General features: G+C 52.1%; 1 protein-coding gene across 1 annotated transcript in view; it reads left to right on the forward strand.

Annotated features, from left to right (window-relative positions):
• The first annotated feature begins 3562 nt into the window (after positions 1–3562).
• LOC129020329 (rho guanine nucleotide exchange factor 18-like) overlaps positions 3563–12854 on the forward strand; it is a 41511-nt gene continuing 32219 nt past the window's right edge. Inside the window, exons 1-6 of the mRNA XM_054464514.2 lie at positions 3563–4143; positions 6636–6786; positions 7552–7666; positions 9308–9365; positions 10035–10079; positions 11832–11909. Of these exons, the coding sequence (XP_054320489.2) occupies positions 3917–4143; positions 6636–6786; positions 7552–7666; positions 9308–9365; positions 10035–10079; positions 11832–11909 (674 nt within the window). The 5' untranslated portion in view covers positions 3563–3916. The remainder of the gene's footprint in view (positions 4144–6635; positions 6787–7551; positions 7667–9307; positions 9366–10034; positions 10080–11831; positions 11910–12854) is intronic.

Genomic DNA, 12854 nt, shown 5'->3' on the forward strand with positions numbered 1-12854 from the left:
AGGACGGTGGCCACAAAGGAGAGATTCAAGAAGGCAGGCTGTGGAAACAGTAGAGTGAGTCCTTAGGAAGTTAAACCTAAAATTGGCCAGGCGCAGCGGCTCATGCCCGTAATCCCAGCACTTTGGGAGGCCGAGGCGGGTGAATCATGAGGTCAGGAGTTCAAGAGCAGCCTGGCCGAGATGGTGAAACTGTGTCTCTACTAAAAATCCAAAATTAGGCGGGCGCGGTGACTCATGCCTGTAATCCCAGCACTTTGGGAGGCCAAGGCGGAAGGATCATCTGAGGTCAGGAGTTCGAGACCAGCCCGGGCAACATGGAGAAACCCCATCTCTACTAAAAATACGAAATTAGCCGGGCGTGGTGGCACATGCCTGTAATCCCAGCTACTCGGGAGGCTGAGGTAGGAGAATCTCTTGAACCCGGGAGGCGGAGGTTGCGGTGAGCCAAGATCGCACCATTGCACTCCAGCCTAGGCAACAAGAGTGAAACTCCGTCTCAGGAAAAAAAAAGAAAAGAAAAGAAAGAAAGGAAAGTTAAACCTAAAATTGGCTGGGTACGGTGGCTCACGCCCGTAATCCCAGCCCTTTGGGAGGCCGAGGCAGGTGAATCATGAGGTCAGGAGTTCAAGAGCAGCCTGGCCAAGATGGTGAAACTCTGTCTCCACTAAAAATACAAAAATTAGCCGGGCATTGTGGCAGGCGCCCGTAATTCCAGCTACTTGGGAGGCTGAGGCAGAAGAATTGTTTGAACCCGGGAGGCAGAGGTTGCAGTGAGCTGAGATTATGCCATTGCACTCCAGCCTGGGAGACAGAGTGAGACTTCATCTCAAAAAAAATAAAAAAAATAAAAAAAAAAGAAAGAAAGTTAAACCTAAAATTGCCATGCAATTGTGCCACTGCACTCCAGCCCAGGAGACAGAGGGAGATGCTGTCTCAAAAAATAAAATAAATTAGTTTGGGCGCAGTGGCTCACGCTTGTAACCCCAGCACTTTGGGAGGCTGAGCCGGGGAGGATCATCTGAAATCAGGAATTTGAGACCAGCCTCGGCAACATGATGAAACTGTGTCTCTACTGAAAATAGAAAAATTAGCCGGGCATGGTGGTGCACACCTGTAATCCCAACTACTCGGGAGGCTGAGGCATGAGAATTACTTGAACCCAGGAGGCGGAGGTTGCAGTGAGCCGAGATGGTGCCACTGCACTCCAGCCTGGGCGACAGAGCAAGACTCTGTCTCAAAAAATTAAAAATAGGGGCCGGGTGCGGTGGCTCACGCCTGTAATCCCAGCACTTTGGGAGGCCGAAGTGGGTGGATCACGAGATCAGGAGATCGAGACCATCCTGGCTAACACAGGGAAACTCTGTCTCTACTAAAAATACAAAAAAATCAGCCGAGCGTGGTGGCGGGCGCCTGTAGTCCCAGCTACTCGGGAGGCTGAGGCAGGAGAATGGCGTGAACCCGGGAGGTGGAGCTTGCAGTGAGCTGAGATTGCACCACTGCACTCCAGCCTGGGCAACAGAGCGAGACTCCATCTCAAAAAATAATAATAAATAAATATAAAAATAAATAAATATAAAAATAAAATTACCATATGATCCAGCAATTCCACTTCTGGGTATCTTCCCAGAAGAACTGAGAGCAAGGACTCACAGATATTTGCACACTGATGTTGATAGCAGCGTTATTCACAAAAGCCAACAGATGGAAAGAGCCCAGGTGTCCGTTGATGGATGGATGAATAAATGCAACGTGATCCATCCACACAATGGAATACAATTCAACCTTAAAAAGGAAGGAAATTCTGACACATGCTGCGATGTGGAGGAACCGTGAGGATGTTATGCTCAGTGAAATAAACCAGACACAAAAGGATAAATACTGTCTGATTCCACTCGTAAGAGGTCTCTGGACTCGTCGGGTTCATAGATTTACCAACCCCCACCCCCGCTTTTTTTTTTTTTTTTTTTTTTTTGGAGACAGGGTCTTGCTTTGTCACCCAGGCCAGAGTGCGGTAGCATGATCACAGCTCACTTCAGCTTTGACCTCCCAGGTTCAAGTGATCCTCCCACCTCAGCCTCCCAAGTAGCTGGGACTACAGGAGCCTCCCACCATGCCCAGCTCACTTTTAAATTTTTTTGTAGAGATAGGGTCTTGTTATGTTGTCCAGGCGGGTCTCAAACTCCTGGGCTCAAGTGATCCTCCCAGATTGCTGGGATTCCAAGACATGAGCCATCACGCCAGGCCTGGTCAGATTCATGGAGACAGAAAGTAGAAAGGTGGGTACCACCTTTCTGGGGAGGAGAATGAGGCTGGAGAGGGGAATGAGGAGGGAGTGTTTCATGGGAACAGAATTTTAGTTTGGGAAGATGAGAAAGTTCTGGAGACAGATGGAGGTGATGGTTGCACAGCAATGGGAATGTGCTTAATGATACTGAACTGGACACTTAAAAATGGTTAAGATGTGGGCCCGGGTACAGTGGCTCACATCTGTAATCCCAACACTTTGGGAGGCTGAGGCAGGCGGATCACTTGAAGCTAGGAGTTCAAGACCATCCTGGCCAACATCGTGAAACCCCGTCTCTAATAAAAGATATATAAAAATTTGCCAGGAGCGGTGGCACATATCTGTAGTCCCAGCACTTTGGGAGGCCAAGGCAGTCGAATTGCCTGTAGTCAGGAGTTCGAGACCAGCCCGGCCAACGTGGTGAAACGCCATCTCCACTAAAAATACAAAAATTAGCCGGGAATAATGGTGGGTGCCTGTAATCCTGGCTACCCAGGAGGCTGAGGCAGAAGAATCACTTGAACCCGGGAGGTGGAGGTTGCAGTGAGCTGAGATCATGTCACTGCACTCCAGCCTGGGCGACAGAGCAAGACTCCATCTCAAACAAAAAAAAAAAGGTTAAGATGATAAATGTTATGTGATGTGTATTTCACTGCAATAAAAAGAAGGGAGGGGCCAAATCTATAAAGACATCAACATGGGTGAGTTCCAGGTAAAGGGCAAACCCTGCGTAGCTCCTCCTTCCTCATCCCAAGACAGGTGTGGACACTGGCTCCTTGCCTCCTGCCAGCAAAGATCTGCAGCTGACAAATTGAGAGCATCCACCAAGGGCTGCCTGAGATCACGTGGATGCCTGGAGCCACATCTCAGCACTGGCCTTGCATGGAGCCATGGGGGAAGCCCACTCGCCCACCTACCCACCAAACCCTGTGTGCAGACAGTCCTAACAAATGCCTGGAAAAGGACAAGTCATGTCCTGCAGATCCTGACAGCCCAGAGGAGGGGCACCTTACCAACCCTGAGGAGTCAGGAAGGCAACCTGGGGGGCATGCCCAAGCTGGGTTTTGACGGATGCATAGGAGTTCACCAGACAGACTCAGGATGGGCCAGGTGGGAGAGGAGGTTTTGCAAGAAGAAAAGGCAGGTGCCCTGGCTGGACAGAATGACAAATAGAATGACTGGGAGGAGAAGAGGGAAGTGAAGGACAAAAGAAGGGAAGGAAAAAGAAATAGGAACAGGAGCAGAAACTGTACCAAAAAAAAAAAAAAAAAAGAGAGAGAGAGAGATAATCAGATGGAAACTCAGTGACGAGAAGTGCTTTGCCAAGGCTAGAAGTAGGGGAATCTGGCATGGAAGACCAGACTTCTGGCCCTTTTGTGGGGGTGAGCTCTTGAAGGTCCAGGTTAGACAGGGGACTGGGGGACTACTCCCTCCCATCCATCCCACCCACTGTGAGAAGGGTGCTGAGCCCAGGAGGAACAGGTGGGGGACAGGCAGGGTCCGGATGTTGGGAGCAGGGACCTTGTGGTCAAGAGACCCCAGGCTTTGCTGCCCCTTGGTCAATGTCTTCTTCTCCCTCCTCACCCTCCCAACCTACAGGAGGATGATTTTCCCAGGCGGCTCAGCGAGAGTATGGAGGACCTCAGCCTGGATTTGGGGGCCCTTCAGGGCAGTGAGTATCTGCAGGACCTGGGCCTTGGGGCCCCTTCCCACAGCCAGCCTGGGGAGACCCCAGACAGCCGCCTCACCGGTGAAGAACTAGGAAGGGATTCTCTTTTCTCCAGCTTGGCAGGGTCCCAAGACCTGTCAAGGCGGCGCAGCTGGGAAAGGTCACGGAGCTGCTCAGAGAGCTGGCGGAGGTCAGTTCCCCACTGCTGCCTGCTTCCCACAATGCACCCCTGGGACAGGGCAGAGGTCCAGACGGCCAGAGCCATGTCCTAAGACAAGCCGCCCCTTGCACCTGCCATGGTCCCCAACCTTTTTGGTACCAGGGACCGATTTCATGGAAAACAATTTTTCCATAGACCCAGGGGGACAGGGGATACTTTCTGGACAATTCAAGTACATTCCATTTATCATGTACTTTATTTATATTATTATTACATTGTAATACATAATGAAATAATTATATAATTCATCATTATGTAGAATCAGTGGGAGCCCCGAGCTTGTTTTCCTGCCCTAGACAGTCCATTCTGGGGGTGATGGGAGACAGTGACAGATCATCAGGCACTAGATTCTCTTGTTTTTTTGTTTGTTTGTTTGTTTTGTTTTTTTGAGATGGAGTCTCACTCCATTGCCCAGGCTGGAGTGCAGTGGCGTGATCTCGGCTCACTGCAATCTCCGCCTCCTGGGTTCAAGCGATTCTCCTGCCTCAGCCTCCCAAGTAGCTGGGATTACAGGCGCACACCACCATACCCGAGTAGCTGGGATTACAGGCGCGCACCACCACACCCAGCTAATTTTTGCATTTTTAGTAGAGACGGGGTTTCACCATGTTGGTCAGGCTGGTCTCGAACTCCTGACTTCATGATCCGCCTGCCTCGGCCTCCCAAAGTACTGGGATTACAGGCGTGAGCCACCACACCCAGCCTAGATTATCATAAGGAGTGTGCAACCTAGATCCCTTGCATGTGCCGTTCACAATACAGTTCCCGCTCCTATGAGAATTTTTTTTTTTTTTTTTGAGACAGAATCTCACTCTGTTGCCCAGGCTACAGGCTCACACCACCACACCCGGCTAATTTTTTGTATTTTTAGTAGAGACGGAGTTTTATCATGTTGGCCAGACTAGTCTCAAACTCCTGACGTCAGGGGATCCTCCTGCCTCAGCCTCCCAAGTGCTGGAATGACAGGCATGAGTCACCATGCCGGGCCCCTGCTCCTTTGATAATCTAATGCTGCCACTCATATGACAGGAGGCAGAGCTCAGGCAGTCATGTAGATGAAGCTTCGCTCACACGCCTGCGCTCACCTTCTGCTTTGCAGCCTGGATTCTAAAAGGTCACAGACTAGTACCAGTCTGTGGCCCAGGAGTTGGGGATCCCTGCTTTAGGGCCATGAGGGGTGTCTGCACCATCAGAGGCAGCCCAAAAAACCCTCTTCTAACTTGTACATGCATGAACATAGAGCCTGTGCAAGTGACTGAGCATGCACGAGCCCAAACTGAAAACTGCACGTGAGGCCGCGTGCAGTGGCTCACACTTGTAATCCCAGCACTTTGGGAGGCCAAGGCGGGTGGATCAGCTGAGGTCAGGAGTTCAAGACCAGCCATGGTCAACATGACAAAATCCCCTGTCTACTAAAAATACAAAAATTAGCCGGGTGTGGTAGTGCACACCTGTAGTCCCAGCTACAGGTAAGGCCCGAGAATCTCTTGAACCCGGGAGATGGAGGTTGCAGTGAGCTAAGATTATGCCACTGCACTCCAGCCTGGGCGACAGAGCGAGACTCTGTCTTGAAAAAAAAAAGGAAGAAAAAAAATCGACTGTATGCACACACTGCAAGCACACAAAAACCTAAATTTGCACACCTGCTGAGAGTACGGCCATGCTCAGCACCCATCAGACCCACGCACATAAGCCTAAACGTGATCTGCATACTGCTTGCACCCATACGCATGAAGCCACCCATGCAGTTATGATCAAAAGGGAAATGTGTGAGACACCATACACCCCACAGTGGCAGCACCAAATAGTAGAGGTGGGGGGTGCTCTAGCCACCCCTAACCCGTGTCCCTCAACCCCTTCCAAGTCATCCCACATAGAAATTCAGGCCGGGTGCAGTGGCTCACGCCTGTAATCTCAGCACTTTGGGAGGCAGAGTCGGGCGGATCACTTGAGGTCAGGAGTTCGAGATCAGCCTGGCTAACATGGTGAAACCCCGTCTCTACTAAAAATACAAAAATGAGCTGGGCATGGTGGCACGTGCCTGTAATCCCAGCTACTTGGGAGGTTGAAGGAGGAGAATTGCTTGAACCTGGGAGGCAGAGGTTGCAGTGAGCCGAGATCGTGCCACTGCACTCCAGCCTGGGTGACAGAGTGAGACTCTGTCTCAAAAAAAAAAAAAAAGAAAGAAAGGAAAAGAAAAGGAAAACCAGTCTGTGCAAAAACTATCTGAGATGCAAACATAGCTCCAACAAATCTAACCAGGCTGGCTTTCTTTATCCCCTCCCCCTTGTCACCCACTCCTCTCATATTGGGAGGTCTGGACCCCTTTCTGTGGCCTGTGCACCCTTCCCTGTCCTGGAAGGGCCCCCCTGCATGTTCTTTCAAGCCCCCCTAGATGCCTGGGGCAGCAGCCAGGTGGGCAAGACCTGCTGAAGCCCCAGTACCCTGTCTTCTCCCACTAGGCTCAGCCTCGATGCCGCAACTGTGGATGAGGAACCCTGTCTCCCCCGAACACTGGCCAGCCTTGCTTTGAACCTGCCAGGAGGAGGGCTGAAGACCTGGACTCAAGGGTGTCTGTCTGGGGGCGGGACCCCTGCAGAGACCCCAGGCAAAGTGGGTATAACCTGCAGCCACCCCTGACAATAGCACACTTTTGGGTCTAGAAGCCAGTGCTGTGGGTAAGAAGGAGAGACTTGCCAGGGCTGGTGGCACTTACCCACCATGGCAGGGTGGAGGCTGCTTATTTGTGCTGTGGCCCATGCCTCGGTCCTCTCTGGGTCCTAAGATTCCAGCCCAGGCCTGAAGGGTTTTCCCTGGGTAAGCATCTAAGGCAGGCTATGCATGGCCATGACTCCAACCCAAGGGCTAGAGACAAGGGGATGGGGGATGTCTTATCTTGCAGTTTCAGCCAGGCTTGGAGGATCTTTGCCTGGAGTGTAGCCTGCAGCTGGAGGGCAGCTGTGTCTATGGTTGGGGTATACAGCTAAGGAGAATTTCTCTCTGACCTGAGATCCCAGCTCACACCTGAGGAATGCATGCTTGGAGCTGTGGCTGGTGGCTGAGACATCTTTGGCTGTGATCACAAAGGACCCTGGGGGAAATTCCTGGCCATTGTTGGAACCTGTGGCTCTGATACCTGGGGCTCCAGCTCAGAGCTGGAGGCTCCTCGGCCAGGACTACAGCCCTGTGGCTGGGGAGGGGGTGGCTGAACCCATGTCTTATGGCTGCGGGGAGTGGCTGGAGGCTGAGGCTTGGATGAATGTGTCACCCCATTTCTGTGGAGGTGGCCCTGGCTGTGGGTGGGGCCCCTCAATCTAGGGAACCTGCCTGCAGTTCAGGCTGCCTTCCCAGCTTAGTGAGATGTTTAATTCCCTGCAGGAATGGGACAGCCCCAAGAAAAGAGTGAGGTCAAGGTCTGTTCCTGTGTCCTTCTATGAGATCCGCTCTCCGGAAATCTCTCCGGTTTTGGAAGTGCCCACTCCACCTGTTCAAGGTAGCCAGCCTGGGAGTTTCCTTCATTCAAACCAAGTCAGGGAAAGAGGAGCCTGGCCAACATGGTGAAACCCTGTTGGGGTTTCATCCTTCATCCTGGAGGGTCCCCTTGATGGGGCTCCAGATGGGCCCCAGGGAAGGGAAGGGAGTTGGCTTAGGGTCCCCTGGGCAGGGACTGAGCAGAACGCTGGGGGAAACCAGAGAGAGGAAGAGACCTCCAGCATCTGTCCCTCCTCCTCTCCCTGCAGCTCTTGAGCCAGTGTGAGATTGCCCCATTGCAATGACCTTGTCCCCAAGATTCTCCCTTCTCTCTATGACTTTTTTTTTTTTTTTTTTTTTTGAGATGGAGTCTTGCTCTGTCACTCAGGCTGCAGTGCAGTGGTGCAATCTCAGTTCACTGCATTCTTCGCCTCCCGGGTTCAAACAATTCTCTTGCCTCAGCCTCCCAAGTAGCTGGGACTACAAGCACCCACTACCATGCCCGGCTAATTTTTGTATTTTTAGTAGACACAGGGTTTCGCCATGTTGGCCAGGCTGGTCTCAAAGTTCTGGCCTCGAGTGATCGGCCTGCCTCAACCTCCCAAAGTTCTGAGATTACAAGCATGAACCACTGCGCCCGGCATTCTATTTCTTTATCTCTTTCTTTATCTCTGAATTTTTATCCTGAGATCTTGCACCTCTGTGGCATCAGACAAACCTGGAATCTAAACACATAACAAGTCTCTGAGCCTCTGTGGCTTCCTCTATTAGAAGAGGTGCAGCAGCTCACACCTGGAATCCCAGCACTTTGGGAGGCTGAGGCAGGTGAATAGTTGAGCCCAGGAGTTCGAGGCCAGCCTGGGCAACATGGCGAAACCTTGTCTCTACTAAAAATACAAAATAAATCAGCCAGGCATGACGGTGTGCACCTGTAGTCCCAGCTACTTTGGCTGAGATGGGAGGATCGCTTAAACCCAGGAGGTCAAGGCTGCAGTGAGTTCTGATGGCAGGACTGCACTCCACTCTGGGTGACAAAGTGAAACCGTCTCAGAAAAAAAAAAAAAAAAAAAAGGCCTGGTGCAGCGGCTCATGCCTGTAATCCTAGCACTTTGGGAGGCCGAGGCAGGTGGATCACCTGAGGTCCAGAGTTCGAGACCACCCTGGCCAACATGGTGAAAACCCCATCTGTACTAAAAATATAAAAATACAAGAATTAGTCAGGCATGGTGGTGTGTGCCTGTAATCCCAGCTACTCAGGAGGCTGAGACAGGAGAATTGCTTGAACCCAGGAGGCGGAGATTGCAGTGAGCTGAGATTGAGCCATTGCACTCCAGCCAGGGTGACAGAGCGAGACTGTGTCTAAGGAAAAAAAGAGGAGGGGGGACAATAAGCATATCTCCTTAAGGCCACTTGGAGAGTCTGCTGATCTCAAACACGTAAAGCACTTAGTAGGTTGTAAGCACTCACGAGACACTGGGGACACCTGTGTTTGTCCCTGGCTCTCTGTCCTCTTCTTGTCTCTGTTGCCTGAGAGTACAGGCCCTGTCTGCATGGCCTCCAGTTCTGCAGGGGCCCAGGGTGGCATCCGGGAGGGCTCTGCTGGGCTGGTCCTGTCCCAGAGCTCCTCACAACTGTGCTTCCTGGGATGGGGGGCTTCTTCCAGGCCTGGAACCTCCAGTGCTGGAGTGCATGGAAAAAGACCACGTGGAACCAGATCACGTGTGAGTTTCTGCCTCATGGTGGGGGAGGGACCCCCGGGGAACAGGCCACAAAGTCAGGGCTGCGGGAGGAGGGCTGCCGGGGTGCAGTGTTGCTGGCCATAAGTGACCAGGGCCAGACACCATCCCACTAGTCCCCGCATAACCTCATCTTCTTTCTGACACCATCCTTCTCCCGGCGGGAGGGACCCAGGCCCCTCAGAAAGGTTCTCAATGTAGCCTTGGGAGACAATTGTGGCTTTTTTTTTTCTTTTTTTTGTGAGATAGGGTCTCACTCTGTCACCCAGGCTGGAGTGCAGTGGTGTGATCTCCGCTCACTGCAGCCTCTGCCTCCTGGGTTCAAGTGATTCTCCTGACTCAGCCTCCAGAGTAACTGGGACTACAGGCACTCGCCACCACACCCAGCTAATTTTTGTATTTCTAGTAGAGACGGGGTTTCGTCATGTTGGCCAGGCTGGTCTTGAACCCCTGACCTCAGGTCATCCGGTCTGCCTCGGCCTCCCAAAGTACTGGGATTACAGGCGTGAGCCACTGTGCCCAGCTGACTGTGACTTTGAGTAGGGTCTGCATCAGGACCTGAGGCCTGGCTGGGCAACCCCAGCTTGTCACGGGGAGAGTGTCTGTAAACTGGAGCTACTGTGGGCTGTTCTAATCCCACCTCCACCCCCACAGGCTAATTGTCCAGCAGGTGCTTCAAGAACTTCGACAGTACCATGGGTAAGTGGGAATTGGGACAGGCTTGAGGGGAACAAAGTGGGAGACAAAAGCAGGAAGCATGCAGGGGTGTGCACAGGTGTGGGAGACAGGGGTAGAGAAGACTGGGTGAGGGCTGGGTACGGTGGCTCACGCCTGTAATCCCAGCACTTTGGGAGGCCAAGGCAGGCGGATCATCTGAGGTCAGGAGTTCGAGACCAGCCTGGCCAACATGCCGAAACCTGGTCTCTACTCAAAATACAAAAATTAGCCTGGCATGGTGGCACGTGCCTGTAATCCCAGCTACTCAGGAGGCTGAGGCAGGAGAATCACTTGAACCCGGGAGATGGAGGATGCAGTGAGCTGAGACTGCACCATTGCACTCCAGCCTGGGCGACACAGTGAAACTCTGTCTCAAAAAAATAGAAAAAAGACAAGGCTGCGTTCAAGGGAAGAAAAATGGGGCAGAAGAGGAGGGAGGAGGATAGAAGACAAGAGTTGGAGAGGAGCAGGCTGCCACTGGCATAGGGGTCCCTTGGAGCAAACAGGTAAAGGTGCCTTCTGCCTAAGACACTGCCATCTGTTACAAAATCTTCCTGTAGCTGGATGTGGTGGCTCACACCACTGTAATCCCAACACTTTGGGAGGCCAAGGTGAGAGGATCATTTGGAGGCCAGGAGTTTGAGACCAGCTTGGGAAAGATAGTGAGACCCTGTCTCTACAAAAAAAAATTAAAAATTTGCTGGGCGAGGTGGCTCATGCCTATAATCCCAGCAATTTGGGAGGCTGAGGTGGGAGGATTGTTTGAGCCCAGGAGTTTGAGACCAGCCTGGGCAACAGAGTGAGACTCTGTCTGTATATTTTTTTTTTTTTTTTTTTTTAGCTGGGTATGGTGGCACATACCTGTAGTCCGCAGCTACTCTGGGGGGTGTGGGGGTGTTGATGCAGGAGAATGGCTGAGTCCAGGCAGTGAAGGCTGCCATGAGCCATGATTATGCCACTGCACATCAGCCTGAGCAACAGAGCAAAACCCTGTTTAAAAAAAAAAAAAATTGTGGGCTGGGCGCAGTGGCTCATGCCTGTAATCCCAGCACTTTGGGAGGCCGAGGCGGGCGGATCACGAGGTTGGGAGATTGAGACCATCCTGACTAACATGGTGAAACCCCGTCTCTACTAAAAAATACAAAAAATTAGCCGGGTGCGGTGGCGGGCGCCTGTAGTCCCAGCTACTCAGGAGGCTGAGTCAGGAGAATGGCGTGAACCTGGGAGGCGGAGCTTGCAGTGAGCCGAGATCGCGCCACTGCACTCCAGCCTGGGTGACAGAGTGAGACTCCGTCTCAAAAGAAACAAATTTGTGTAAGATTTAAGTACTTGGTTAAAAAAAAAACTAAAAATTAGCCAGGCATGGTGGCACATGCCTATAGTCCCAGCTACTCAGGAGACTGAGGCAGGAGGATTGCTCAAGCCCCAGAGGTCGAGGCTGCGGTAAGCTGTGATTGTACCACTGGACTCCAGCCTGGGCAACAGAGCGAGACCCCATCTCTATTAAAAAAGAAAAAAAAAATCTTCCTGCTACACTGATTTTGTTCAGCCAAGACACATTACTGCCCTCTGCTGGAAAACCTGTCATAATGTCTCATATACAAGCCCAGAGTATCAAGGACGGGTGGGCTCTTAGACGGGGTACCTGGTGCATGCCTGTACTCGGTAGCACTGGGGTAGGTGAGTGGGAGAGGAGGCTGCCGACCCAGGTATCTGTCCGCTCTGATCCTGCAGGGCCCGGCAGAGGGCTTGCATGTCAGCCAGCCCCGGAGGAGCCCACTCGAACCTGACCTGGTTTGAATTCCTGTCGGAGTAAGTACACAGACCTGCTGCAGGGGAGGGCAGCCTTGGATTTGAACAAGTGTTTACAGATGGTCCTTTGGGCCAGGCCCCCCATGCTGGGGGCAGGAGCTGGAGCCCCCATCAGGGCAATGGAGGGAGCTGGCAGGAAAGGGAGGGGTGAGGCTCTGGTAAACCCTGAGAAGACAGAGGAAGACTTCCTGGAGGAGGTGATGATGTAAGCAGGGTTCTGACGGAAGAGTAGGAGTTTGCCAATATGTGCAGATGAGGGTGAAGGAAAGAAAATGGAACTAGAAGGCTTAGGGAATGACATCAGAGTGGGGCTGGGAGGAGGGAAGGTGGGAGAAATCAGCAGAGACCAGACCACCTCAGCGACACGAAGGGGCTGACTTTATCCTAAACAGCAGTGGGGCTCGGGCGCGGTGGCTCACGCCTATAATCCCAGCACTTTGGGAGGCCGAGGAGGGTGGATCATCTGAGGTCAGGAGTTCAAGATCAGCCTGGCCAACATGGTGAAACTCGGTCTCTACTAAAAATACAAAAATTAGCCATACTTGGTGGCGGGTGCCTGTAATCCCAGCTACTCAGGAGGCTGAGGCAGGAGAATCACTTGAACCCAGGAGGCGGAGGTTGCAGTGAGCCAAGATCGTGCCCTTGCACTCCAGCCTGGGCGACAGAGTGAAACTCCGTCTCAAAAATAAATAAATAAATAAATAAATAAATAAATAAAAATAAAAAGAGCAGTGAGGCCTTCGAGCATCATCAGTTCTGGTGATAGGATGTGGACAGAATGAGGACCACAGACAGGGCTGGAGGTCCCTGAATCCCTCTCTCTCCCTCCTTTCCTCCCTCCCTCTCTCACTCACTCATTCACTCAACAAACATTTATGGATATTTACAAAGTTCCAGAAGCCACTTGGACTGGGATCTGGGGGCACAGACTGGAGGAATGGCATC

This window comes from Pongo pygmaeus, chromosome 20 (assembly GCF_028885625.2).
Source record: "Pongo pygmaeus isolate AG05252 chromosome 20, NHGRI_mPonPyg2-v2.0_pri, whole genome shotgun sequence".
NCBI lineage: Eukaryota > Metazoa > Chordata > Mammalia > Primates > Hominidae > Pongo > Pongo pygmaeus.